The 13,441-nt window shown below is 40.8% G+C and overlaps 1 protein-coding gene across 7 annotated transcripts in view; it reads left to right on the plus strand.

The window, feature by feature from the left end:
* Positions 1-13,441, plus strand: part of kazna (kazrin, periplakin interacting protein a) — a 129,841-nt gene that overhangs the window by 25,856 nt on the left and 90,544 nt on the right. The window contains exon 1 of one of the 7 annotated variants that reach the window (XM_083920590.1): positions 4,200-4,303. The exons of the other annotated variants lie outside the window; for them this stretch is intronic. Coding sequence (XP_083776716.1) covers positions 4,210-4,303 — 94 coding nt within the window. The 5' untranslated portion in view covers positions 4,200-4,209. Of the gene's footprint in view, positions 1-4,199; positions 4,304-13,441 lie in introns of those variants that run through there. 7 annotated transcript variants of the gene reach the window in all.

Here is a 13,441-nt window from a genome sequence, read left to right on the forward strand (position 1 = left end):
GAAGTTTGTAAAACACTGGTTTACAGCTCTCCACGTAGATTCTGCTGCAGTTGTTTTTGATTATGCTTTGATTAAGAGGATTTGATTTGTTACATCGCTCTAGTAGTATAAATATACCTTTATGAGTTAAGTATAATTAATAGTTGAAATGTCTCTTCATGCAGGTTCACTGTTGTCTGTAAATAGGTTTTAATTCATTTGGACTGCTTTGGAAGGCTAATATATAAAGTTATATAATATGTAGAAAACTATATTTTAAACCATGTATACGGATACTGTATATAGGCAGTATGGGGAATAAATAACTTATGAAGTCACTGTTAATATCTTTATAACATTTGTTTTCTACTTTGCACTATCCTCTTTGCTGCTGTAACACTGAAAATGTCCCTGCTTTTGGACTTATAAAGGATTTTCTTATTGGATTTTATCTTAGTACAATTACATAGAACGTGCATATTTAGAAAGGTAAACACAGACGTATAACAAAAAAAAAATCCATATATATATATATATAACAAGAAAGTAATTCACACATTCTTGAAAACGTCTTAAAGCTATTGTTTAATAAATAACCAATTTCCTTAGGGCTCAGAGACTACTATTCAAGAGATTGATATAGGTGCTGAGACCTCTTTTCTGTTTAATTTCCTTTAGTTTCATCATCAATTTTCACTCTCCTACAGAAAACGATTCCCATGCATTTTGTTTTGTGTATATTTTTAAGTTAACGGTGGAAAATTACAATTAATAAAACTTAACACCTCACAGCAGCATCTTTCTCATTTGTGACTGAGCAGGAAGAGTGGGCTGGGGAGTTATATCCCTCACAAACATGATGGATCGAAAAACAGCCAGCGTCTAGAAAAACAAAGCAAGCATTTAAGCTCCTAGCTGCCCACTGTTCTTTTCTGTCAACTGTGACATAAATCTCAGTCAAGGCATACAGAGTGCTTCCTCCAAAAGGGGTAAGAAGGGTTATTTGTTTCACTTTGCACCGAGTTCGTTGAAGGTGGGTGGTAGAAATTTCACCTTGTCTTTAGGGAAGGTTTTAGAGCCTGGTGGAGGAATTAGGACACTAGAAAGGTACTGAACAGACGTGGTTGGTGATGTGTGATTGCGTGGTGTCATAATTGGCATTTTTGAAAACACAGAGACTGGCAGGCCTCATGAGTGTGTAGACCCACTAAGATGATATGTGTATACTTTCCTTTACATTTACAGGGTTTCCTTGGGGTCTTAAAGTATTAAAACTTGATAAATCAATTGGACAGTTAAGGCCCTTGCCAAGTATTGCATTGTGTAGCTCGTTTTCAATATTTACATTTGTCCAAAATGCTTGTACGCTAAAGTTTGTGTGAATTTAATCATTGCGTGGGTGCATAGTGGGATTCTGTGTAGTTTATTTTATGGAATGTACTGGATTTGATGTCATCTGCAAAGGACAAGTGTTAAACTGGACACTGGTAGAGTTGGAAACTGTCACAATAACTTTTCTGAACCAAAAAGTCTCTGACGCAGTGTCAATGAATACTCTGATCAAACTGTGAAACTAGGCAGCGCTGATCAAATATGAATCAACATTCTGTTACTGTTCTGCCGATTTCTTGCAGTGTTTTCAGAAACAAAGTTTTGTGTACTTTTTAGCTGTAAAATGAGAAAGTTTGTCAAGCTGGCGGGCGGTTCTTGGGTTTGATGTTAGGACTTGAAGTGACGAGCAGGCCTTCAAAAATATGAAAAGGGTCTTTAAAATAGGTCTTAAAATATATTCCATTTAACTTCAGGATTCTTGCATATACGGCGGCACGGCGGTGTGGTTCTGCGGCCTCACAGCAAGTGTTGTATGTTCTCCCCGTGTCTGCTGTTCCCCCGGGTTCTCTGGCTTCCTCCCACAGTCCAAAGACATGCATGTGTTAGGTTAATTGATTACTCTTTATTGCCCGTAGGAACGGTTCTCTCTGTTTCTCTCTGACGCCAGTCTATTGCCCTGCAATATACACCGTCTCAGGGTATACACCGCCTCACACCCAATGTCAGCTGGGATTGGCTCCAGCCCCATGCGACCCCATTAGGGACAAGCAATTGAAGATGATGGATGAAGTCTTGCGTATACCCTGAGTTAAACAACACACATACTATATGTAGGCTATAAATTCTGTCCTGTACAGTAGTTGTGTGAGCGTTCGCAAAGCTTGTGCCTCAAATCAGACGGTACTTGTAATTTTCTCTCTCTGTCTCTCACTGTGTCTCTCTCTCACTGTCAGATAAATAGGTAGCTGGGGATTGGTTCAACCACAACAACAGCTGCTCATGTCTGGCTACTACCATGTTAGCCAGCAGCCAACCATTCAGTCTGCGGATTGACACAGAAGACACAATTTATTGGCAGAGTGTGAAAGCACGTGCTGTGTTTTTACCAGACACACAAGAAAGTTCTTGTACATTACACAGCATTGACACGAGAGACTCTGAATGGTGTATTTTGCTGTTAGTAGTGAATGTATTTAGTAATGGTTGCAAGTTATGGTAGAACGTGCAATGCAGGGTTCACATTTCTCACAAGAAGCATTTAAGTTTGACTGAACTAACTACAGAATGGCTACATTTAATCTTTTACATTTTTAACCAGCCATGACAGCGACACTAGTATTGCTTTCACAAGTTCACACACACACACACACACACACACACACACACACACACACACACACGCACACATGCACACACACACGGTGTAATAGTGTACCCTTTGCAGATTTTGATCCAAAATGCATATACAGTACAGAACAAATTAGCTTGTTGTACAAACAGATCCCACATACAGTAAATACAACTCAAAAATGAAATCTAAATTAAAATGTTCTCATGAAGATACTTTATTTCTTCCCTCTCCTTCCGAATTTCAGCAGACTCTGAATAAATGCTGCTGCTCAGCTGCAGTATACAGTGTGACAGGATTCCATGTGAATGCAATGTAAGTTGAAACATGCAAATGGGAATGAACAGATGTAGATTTGTGGGCAGGAATTGAGGTGAAAGTATTTCCACTGACACTGAAAAAACATTTCCATTTGAGTGAGTTGAGTGAAATTTGCAGTCACTTGACTCAAATGAGTATCACTTCACTCTACCCAGAATCTCATTTTGGAAGCCAATTGATAAGGGTTACTTGCTGCTGATATATTTGCCCTTTTGTATCTCCAAACATTGTTCTACTATATATCTTGTCACACTGCTTATAGTCAGGTTAAAAACTCTCATTTTTGTAAGTCAGCCCTATTTCTCCCCCAATTACCATGTAAACAAACAATTAATTGAAGAGCTTGATATGAAGCCTTGAATTGTTTAATGGCTTAGTTGTAGGAGAAGGGACAGTTTTGGAAATAAATTATGACACTAGTATCGCACCAATCTCAGGCGGCTGTCAACCAACACAGATATACACATATGACTTAAATTCAATTCAATTTTATCTACAGTGTTAATCATAACTAAAGTTATCTCAGGACACTTTACAGAGTAGGTATAAACCACATTATATGACTTATTTATTATTTACATAGACCCAAAAATTCCCTCGTTAAGTACAGTGACAACGAAAACCTTCCCTATAACGGGCAGGATGGCCGGACAGACCCAGCTCTATGGAGGACGGCCATCTGTCTTGACCGATTGGGGAGGAAGAAAAGGAGAGAGAAAAGACAGACAGATGGACAGACAGAGACAAAGACACCACAGCTTTCACCACAGTTTAGGGACTATCATTGCCTTGTTGAATTTATGTGAATGTGGGGTATGGTGGAGTCAACATCATTGACTAGGCCTTTATGTGCTGTGACATCTCCAAGATAAGATATGCTCCAAATGACCTCCACTTTAGCACAATTCTCATCCCGTGAGTGCTACGTTTGTCTCCTGCGTGTGGGTTTGTGTGTGTGTGTGTGTGTGTGTGTGTGTGTGTGTGTGTGCGCCCCCCCCTTGATCAGGGTGTGTCTTCAGATGGTCATCAGGGGGCCAATGAAAGGGATGCCTGGAATGGAGACGCACATATACACACACACTCATGCGCACAGACGCACTCACACACAGATTAACGGGGTAAGCTGTGCTGCTCATCTGGGATAAATGCAGTCAGTGAGGGGAACAGCTGAGCAAACAGCTCTGGCAAGAGACAGAGAGCAGGGTGGAGTGGGAGAGAGGGAAGCAGGGATGACAAACTATTCATCCCGGCGCAGTGTTGGCGACCGGCTGCCACGTTGGATATGCATCAGCCCTGAACCTGGAAGAATGGGGACCAGTGGAGGTAATGGCTAACAGATATACTGCCAATGTGTTTTGTTTTTCCTGGGGAAAAGTGCAATGGAAATGGTAATAGTAAGGCCAAACTAGTTCACTGTGCCATGGAACAAAGGAATTATTGCGATGCCTGGGAAATCTTATTTTTTATAGTAACAAATCAAGCACAGGTGCCACTGCAGGTCTATTCAAAGTGTATCAAATGTAATTACTTTCCCCTCAAGAGGTTGGCAGCAATTGAACCTAGAATAAAACAAGTGATATTATAGAAATAAATAGAAACATGTGCCGTTAAAATACGGAAAATGATGAGGATGATTTTGCTTTTAAACAAAAAAAATCATACACTTACATCTAGATTTTAAACAGATATTCCTATTTGAAGTGACATGATTTGCAGTGCCCCAGATGTGGCATAGCAGTGAAGTGAGTCATTTTTTGATGAAACAGAAGCAGAGGAATTATGTTGGGACATGAAACCTTGTTGTACAGTACATTATGAGGCCAGATGGTCAGGCCTGATGCTGATAGTCAGTTATGAACCAATGAAACTGGTGTCATTAGAATAGATAACGGTGATCTGCTACATTAATCCTCCACTACTTTGCTCAGATGAATGGGGAAATACAGTTTATCTAATTGGCTGGGTTGCTGCTTGATGCCAAACTTGATCTTGAATTGTGGGTTTAGATTCTGAGGTAGTAAGTACTTAAATCAAAACTGTGAATCTTGATTTTTTTTTTTTTGCTAGAGAAAACAATACACCTATACAGAAAATGTGCTTGCTAGGGATGACTAATTATATCGTCTACACTTTATTCACAACCGCTTTAATGTCAAACAACTGTCCCTTATCCATCCATCCAAGTCAAAACTAAGAGGTATGGCTCAATGCAATTTAGGTTGCAAATTGAATTGTGACACTTAAGATTCACTTTCATCTCAAGGCCTTCAGAGGTTGTCATCTTGACTAATTTCGTTGCCCAACTCAATTTACACTGATTCCTTCTTTTCAGTGTCGCTACAGGCTTCAGGAATTACCAAGCAAAAAATGAACTGTGATCTTGCGGTCTCATTTTTGGCACATTGACATTTCTAGGACGGACTTGACGATGAACAAGCCGTGCAAAAACTGCATGGGCTAAAGAAAACTTTGTCAAAAGAATATCTGAGCAAAAAAATAAAAAGATGCGTTAAAGGGAATATCAACTTAAACTTCCAGAGACATCACGTTCGCTTTTCTGTACTGAACTTTTGACATGTTAAGGGTTTGTTTTGTCTGGTGCTCTGCAGTTGTTCATTGCCCCAAAACAATGAAGTACAGAAACTGTTGTTTGGGTTTAATAAAAGACCTTTGTCAATTGCTCCTCCTGGTGTATGACGACAGTGTGTATGCACAGTCTATTAGGAAAAACACTTGCGAAGTCTATGCAACCTTTCAAACTGCTTTCTGAGCAAGATGTTTACTTGTTGGTGGTTACCAGCCATAACAGTGACACTGATATGTTTTTTAGCCTTCTGAGTCTGTGTGTGTGTGTGTGTGTTTGTGTGTCAATAGTGTCTCAGCTATCCAAGATACAGTCACAAAACTGTACCGGTGTGAATCCAGATCAAAAAGAAAGGCCAAGTATGGAAATGAGTGTGATCAGAACAAGGCCATCCATTTTTTTTAAAGTGTGACAATGTTATTTCATCTTGCTTAATAGAAGAGCCCTCAACATTTGCAGCTTGTGCTCTGTACCTGTATAGTACAGTGTAATGGCCCTTTATTCTGACTAAAGTCATAACAGCATCACGTCTTTCTCTGTTAGAAATGTGAACATTTGAGGAAAATGACTGAAAACTGTAGATTTGATTACAATCATGTCACTGAATAGTATACAAAATGATGACCACATCAAATAGGCTGCACAAATTCAAAAGTCCTGAACTGATGGTTTACTCATTTGTACACATCACATGAAGGTAGGATGTGTGTGGGTACAGATGGCAGATTGTGGGATCAGCTGACGGCGCTTATCAAATTCCCACTGCTTCTCTGTCAGTCTGATGTTTGATTCCCCTGCAAGTGTCTCATGAGGTTTTCCCAGTTAAACCAAGGTTAAATCAAATCAATTCCCATGTCCACATGATTAGGCCTTATCCAATTGTTAATTATCAAGAGCATGGGGGAGTTGATAAAAGCAATGGGCAAAAAGAGAGTGGCGGAGGGATAGGGACACTTTGAGTGATTTGTTATACAGTTGTGCTTCAGTACATTTTCTCACACCAGCTTCTCAAATGTGAGGATTTGCTGTTTAGATCAAACACCATAATATGGCCTTTAACACAACAGTTTATTTGTTTTGTAGCCACGCAGGTGTGGAACAAATTGTCAAAGCTGAAAGTGACAGAACTCCTTGGTGTCTACAGCGGTCTGTGTAAGCATCTGAGTGGGAGAATAATTAAAGCTTAAAGTGTAATTCTGGCGCATAATTTTCCCATGGTCTTTTTCGGCAATTACATACATCAAAAAAGCCATTGAGACAATATTTTATGTATAAACTGTTAACGGATAAATCAGGGATAGTCGCTAACAACTGGACGTGGCTAACACTGATTAGATCGGGGTATTACGGTGAAGGCATTAAAACTGCTTTTTTAACCACTAATATTGCTAAAATTAACACCAAACCACTGCAGTAGCATGAGTATCCCTACATATAAAACAAAGCACCAACAACTTATTTAGCGAACCCAGAGTTTATTAAAAGACTGTTTTGAAAGACTTACCTACTGGCCTCAGTACCAGCTCCTCTCGTAGTGAAGTCCATTCAAGTGGATTACCAAATGCAATCCAAAAGCCATTTTAATGCCTTCACCGTACTGCCCCGAGCTAATCAGTGTTGACCACATCCGGCTGGTAGCGACTCTCCCGGATTTCTCAATTAATAGTTCATACACGCAAAAAAGTGTCTTGATGACTTATTTAATTTATAGAAGTGCTGAAAAAAAACCATGGGATGATTTTGGACCAGAATTACACTGTAACCTGCTACCTGTAAGTGCAAACAGTATTGTCCGTAACTTAAACTGCGTGAAGAAAACACGAGTAGTATGAGACACCAAGAATCGCCTAAAATGAAGGTGAACCAATGATAGAGACTACGGGTGGTCAGAGCAGACCATCCTACCTGATAGTATAACTCACAGGGGTGAGTGCACTGTCTCAACAAACCAACTGCTCTCATGACTTTAAAATTCTGCCAGAGACTTACATGTACTCAACAAGCAGTGCTTAAGGTCAACCAATATAAAATTAATGTCAGACCATGAACCAATAAAGTAAAAGTAAAAAAAAATCATTTGAAAATTTAGCTCCGGTGTTTGAGCTTTCCCTATGTTGCTCTGCCAGAAAATGGCTTTGTCAGGCTATTTTAGCCGGGTCTTCAAAGATTACATTTCCCCAGATTTGCTATTCTGGGAGTAAAATGGCCTTTGCGGTGTAACAGGCTTCTGATGGGAAATGCTCCTGAAGGGAGAGAGAGCCCTGGGTCACTGTGACTTTTGGGCCTGCAGAGATGCGGATATACTGCAAATCTGTCCTGCTGTTCAACGTGCATACTTCCACACACAAACATCCATCCATTCTCTTATTGTCATGCACATGCTGTTTAATCTGTCTCTGCAGCAGAGATTGACAGATGAACTTCTCATGTCCTAAACTTGGGTCACATTCTTGGTAGTGAGTTTAATCTACCCACACTTAGCTTTTCCACATAATCTCAAGAACCTTCTTTAATCCATGGATGTCTGCAAGCTTTCATCATAAGCTGCTGGGAAGCCACAGTTTGCATGTGGGTTTGTGTGGTTTTGTGCATGTTTGCATGCATTGCCATGTCTACTCCTACTCCGGCACATTTGCTGACTTGACTTTTCACACCACTCAGCAGCGGTAATGAGTATGAGGCTGGTTGTGACAGGCCAAAGCGGCATGCATTATTTAGCTAATGGTCAGGTGGCAGATGCTGAAGTGTTTGCACTGAGACCACCGTCCCAGTGGGCAAAGGCTGCCCTCCTTCCTAAGTAAGATCAGTGATGTTACTCTCGGATGGTCAGTGAGCTCGCTGTGAGTTTTCTCGGTATCCTCCCAGTAGTTAATATGGCCTCCCAGAGGCTTATGTTTGAAAGCTTACAGCCACCCACAGTTTTAATGGCTAATGTCTGTGCTCTGAGTACAGAAATACCCAGCACATTTATATGATAAAAAAAAAAATCAGACTAGCCACAGCAGGGCAACAAAGCAGTTCAGAAATGTACTTTTCATTCCAAGAAAAAGCCAGCTGTGTGCACGGCATCATTTTGGCGGCCCCTTAAAACAGCATATATAAAAGCATTTTAAATTTTTACTGCCATTAATATAAACAGAGAAACGACATCATTATTTGCCAATGGTGCAAACCCTTACGTATTTACAAAGATGAAGGTGATGTTAAACTGGTCATTCCATGTAAAGAGTCAAATGTTTTATTTAATTCAACAGCAATTTGAATGATTGATTCAGTCTTTAAGTCATTGATCAAGGGACAATGCTCAACCATTGATGGTCTCTGCCACTCTATTGTAAAGAGTTTCATATTATCATTAATAGAAGATCTTTGGACTTTGAACTTCCTGTCGGACAGTAATAAGGCTGCAACCAATGATTTTTTGTTCTCATTGTTTATTATTCCATCCATTATCTTCACGAGGAATCAATTCGTTGTTTTTCTATCAAATGTAAAAATGGTCAAAAATGCTGATCAGTCAAAAATGAAAATAGTTGCTAGTTTTAACCTTATTTGTCTTTGCATTGTTTTGCCTTTTAGTGGATCTCTGAGCACTGTGATTACAACGCTGAGGCAGTATGAGGTAGATGGTACGGGGCAAATCAGGCCAAGTAATTAAGGACCTAAGATATCAATCTAGCAGCTCTCATTATGCTGTTGCATAAACAAGCTAAATCATTTATCCCTAATTTCCATATATTGAGCTATGTGGCAAAAAACACGAAATGTCTTTCCAACTTTACACCAGCTGAGGCCAGAGCTTGGAATCTGACGATGCTAATTGCAGTCATTAGCTTGGCTTTTGGGGGAGCGGCTCAGATGTTTGGACATGGCCGTTCGCACTGACACATTCTGTTGTATTGTGTAGTATCATCCAGAGCTAACTGGAGCACCACATAGTGTTGGCTGGTGTAATTGGGAGATGCTAATTAGTCTATTGGATGGAGCTTGTACCCTCCTGAGTATAGCCTTTGTGCTCTGCCCTTTTCTGTGTACACAGCCAACCAAATGCTTATGTCCGTGTAAATGTCTAACTGTGTGTGTGTGTGTGTGTGTGTGTGTGTGTGTGTGTGTGTGTCCGTGTGTGTCCGTGTGTTTGTCCGTGTGTGTGTGTGTGTGTGTGTGTGTGTGTGTGTGTGTCAAAACATAGGGCAGTGAGAGTGTGTGTATCTGTTTGTATATATGCATGAGACACTCTGGGGGTCTAGTAATGAGGCAGTCATTTGTTTAAAGTAATCACCCACAAGTTTATGCAAACCAGCTTCCCCTGGCACAGGGGCAAGCCCTATTATAAAAAGGGCGTGTTTGGCCCACACACACATCCTTGTCCTCTCACCCTAACTCCCCAGTCACAGACTGAAATGGACCATCAATACCCAGCTGCCAATCCGCCAGCCAAGCATTAATGCTACCATTCACTAGAGATGCGCCAATGGGGCTGTCGGTCTCGACTCTTTTCGGGTCCCTGTGGAAACATCCACTAAAATATGTTAGATACTGCAAAGAGGTTGTTTTTCATAACACTTAGCACACAGCCAAGTGCTTGTATTTTATGCACAAGCTGTCAAAAGATGCTTGACATGAATTGCTGCTACACATGAAGGATGAGAGGTGGTGAGATGGTAATGAAGCCAAATATATCTGAATAGGCTTTTTTACAGTTTCTATGTAAAGCAGAATGGAAACCGCTCCTTGTACTTGATAGTGTTTTCAGACAAACCGTAAATTGTAATGTGAGCCCCTCATGAGTTGAGGGGAGTTTTTTTCAATGCACCAGAAGCATGGAGTCAAGTTGATCACTTTTTTAAAATTTTGAACTGTGATGACATCTTGCATGAGTGAATTGGCAGACTACTTTTCAGAGTAAGAATGGTGACTGTACATACATGAACCCTCAGATACTGCAGTCTGATCAGAAGTTGCAAAAGGAACAGACCAGGTTTAATTCAAGTTACCATTGAAATTCCTTATATCAGCAATAAACTGTATGTATACGCTTCAGCATAGCCCATAGTAGAGCTCTCATTGTGCTGTTTAACTTTCAAAACTATTGACACATTGATTTTATGGGGGAAAATACCCTTTTTATGATCTTTTGTTGTCAGGCTGAGACTTGATGACTGGTAAATCAGTCAGAGAAGCAAACTTAGACAATCTGCATCTCAGTTGACAGATGGCCTATCTGATCCTCCAGCTGCCTGTCTGTCTTCAACATGATAACAAACATCATCTGATAGACCACCAGAGAATCAGCTGCCGCTAATGAAAACAGGCCTTTCATCACTCTTTGGTCTTGGAGTGAAAATACAGAGACCGACATAAACTTTGCCTGAAGTGCAGTTTTCATGTTTTTAATGGGGAAAAGAATTAATGCCACACATCAAAGATATACAAATCTATTTCTGGCTGCATCTATCCTTCCACTGAACAAGTGTTTTGTTTTTTATCTATCCATTTATCTATCCATCATTTCAGTGTTTAAAAGTAGCCGCAAATTGCACTTGAGGGAAGTACTGTGCATATTAGGGCCCAAGTGTAATGAATCTCTTAATCAGAGCTCACATTGAGAGGGCAGCAGACATCAGAAAAGAAAGGTCTAATGCTGGGATCAGATTGGAGAAATTTAGCTGCACATTCATTGGTACAGAAAAAAAAATCATATTAACCAAAGTGCAATAACAAAGGGAGCATCTGAACTGGTTTGGACATGCAGACACAAGCTGCAGAGTGCAACAAAACATGTTGCTCCATTTTTATGAATTCATATCAATATTGTGGGCTTTAAATCAGGCTTGGCTATATATTAGGGTGGGGGAAAAATCGATCCAGATGCCTCGTCTGTGGCGTTTCACATAACAGTGCTTACTAACGTCACAAGACTAGCAGCGCAACGCTGTCTCGTGGCTCTGGGCTCTGCATGAATTAACACTACTTCAGAAGGCCTCGGTACAGAGTGATCGGCACTCACCAAACAATGGATGATATTCTCGTAATATAGACAGCTAATATTTGTATGTGTTTCTGCTGAGAGCACAATGAATGTCCCAGCAAACTGTTTATATCTCAAAGTTTCAAAAGACACAGACAATTAATGAGATAGAGAGGCGAAGTGTTTATTTCCTGGTTATTTGACACATCTGTCTCACTGTCACAAGTTAATTCCTCTGACTAAAAGCTTATTTATGGAAGCACATACACCCAACTCGGAAGAGGTGAAGCAAATTAGGAACTCTATCACATCTTTAATTGCCCAAGGTTTTGCGTCTGCACTGCAAAGCCTTGTCTCGAAGATATTTTACTGACATGACTATCAAGGTTGGTTCTCAAATAACTTGTCAACTAGAAAACAAAATGTCTAGTGACAGTTTGTTGGGTCTTCCCCTTCCGTCTGCCATGTATCCATATTTGGATATATTTTTTCCATATAATTTAGTAAGACACAGGGACAACAAGGACGCCAGATACGCAGCACACTATCGCTCTCTCTGATTAAACGATCTGGCAACGCATGAGTCTCAGGCCAGTCTTCTTATACTGGAGAGAAGATGATTAGTGGAGATGGATTTCACCTGGTGCAGCCTTCCAGGCTAGATAGCCATGCCCACAGCTCACAGACACGCACAGAGAGAAGGAAGACACATGCCGGAAAACAAAAAGGGTGAAACAAACAGAAAAAAGAGGGTAGAGGAGGGCTGTCATGATGCCATCATGACAGTTAAATGCAGACAAATCTGAACTCTTGTTCGCCTGTGAATGTTCTCATTCGTCCAGGTCATCGTTATCCTCAAAGCAATTTCAGTCAAAAACAACTGGACTGGTTGTTTGTCTAGGAAGACGTTTAACCTCTCATCCAAGAGGCTTCATCAGTTCATGTACGCATCTGACCAGGCTGGGACTGGTCCAACTAACTGGTGTGGAGATCCAGGTATTTAACCTCTCACAAGGCCGATGATGTCACTGACACCCTTTGTGCTCCAAGTGCCCACGCCCATCGTTAGAGTGACAGTCGTTGGTGGGCAGTTGGTTTCGACTTCGTTAGTGCTCTATTGAGTCTGAACGACAGTCATTGGGGTCACCCGGGCCATGTGTGAACAGTTGTCCTTTGAGGTTAGATTGTTGAATCTCCTGGGAAGGGATGAAAGGGCGGCATTCTCAGGAAAGAGAAAGCCCACTCCTTTGATGACAGCAATGTTCAAATCTTGGACAGAGAGGACAGATGGTTTGAAAGAGGAGTAAAAGAGCCATCTATGTAAAAGTGGAGAAACCATCGCTAAACAGAGGAGGGGGTCTGAGACACCACTTATCTCCAATTTACAATGCCGCCCTTTCATCCCTTCCCAGGAGATTCAACAATCTAACCTCAAAGGACAACTGTTCACACATGGCCCGGGTGACCCCAACGACTGTCGTTCAGACTCAATAGAGCACTAACGAAGTCGAAACCAACTGCCCACCAACGACTGTCACTCTAACGATGGGCGTGGGCACTTGGAGCACAAAGGGTGTCAGTGACATCATCGGCCTTGTGAGAGGTTAAATACCTGGATCTCCACACCAGTTAGTTGGACCAGTCCCAGCCTGGTCAGATGCGTACATGAACTGATGAAGCCTCTTGGATGAGAGGTGAAACGTCTTCCTAGACAAACAACCAGTCCAGTTGTTTTTGACTGAAATTGCTTTGAGCTGAACTCTTGTTGTTTTCAAATTGCAAAAAGTATTTAGGTATTATTATTGTTATTGAAACCCTGTGTTCAAACTGAAACCTACATTAAGTTTTTAGAAAAAGTCCTGAAAAGTTTGATTTTTGCAATGTTTTTACCTTTACCGGATTATGGTGA

Source organism: Echiichthys vipera (genome assembly GCF_963691815.1).
Source record: "Echiichthys vipera genome assembly, chromosome: 9".
Classification (NCBI taxonomy): Eukaryota; Metazoa; Chordata; class Actinopteri; order Perciformes; family Trachinidae; genus Echiichthys; species Echiichthys vipera.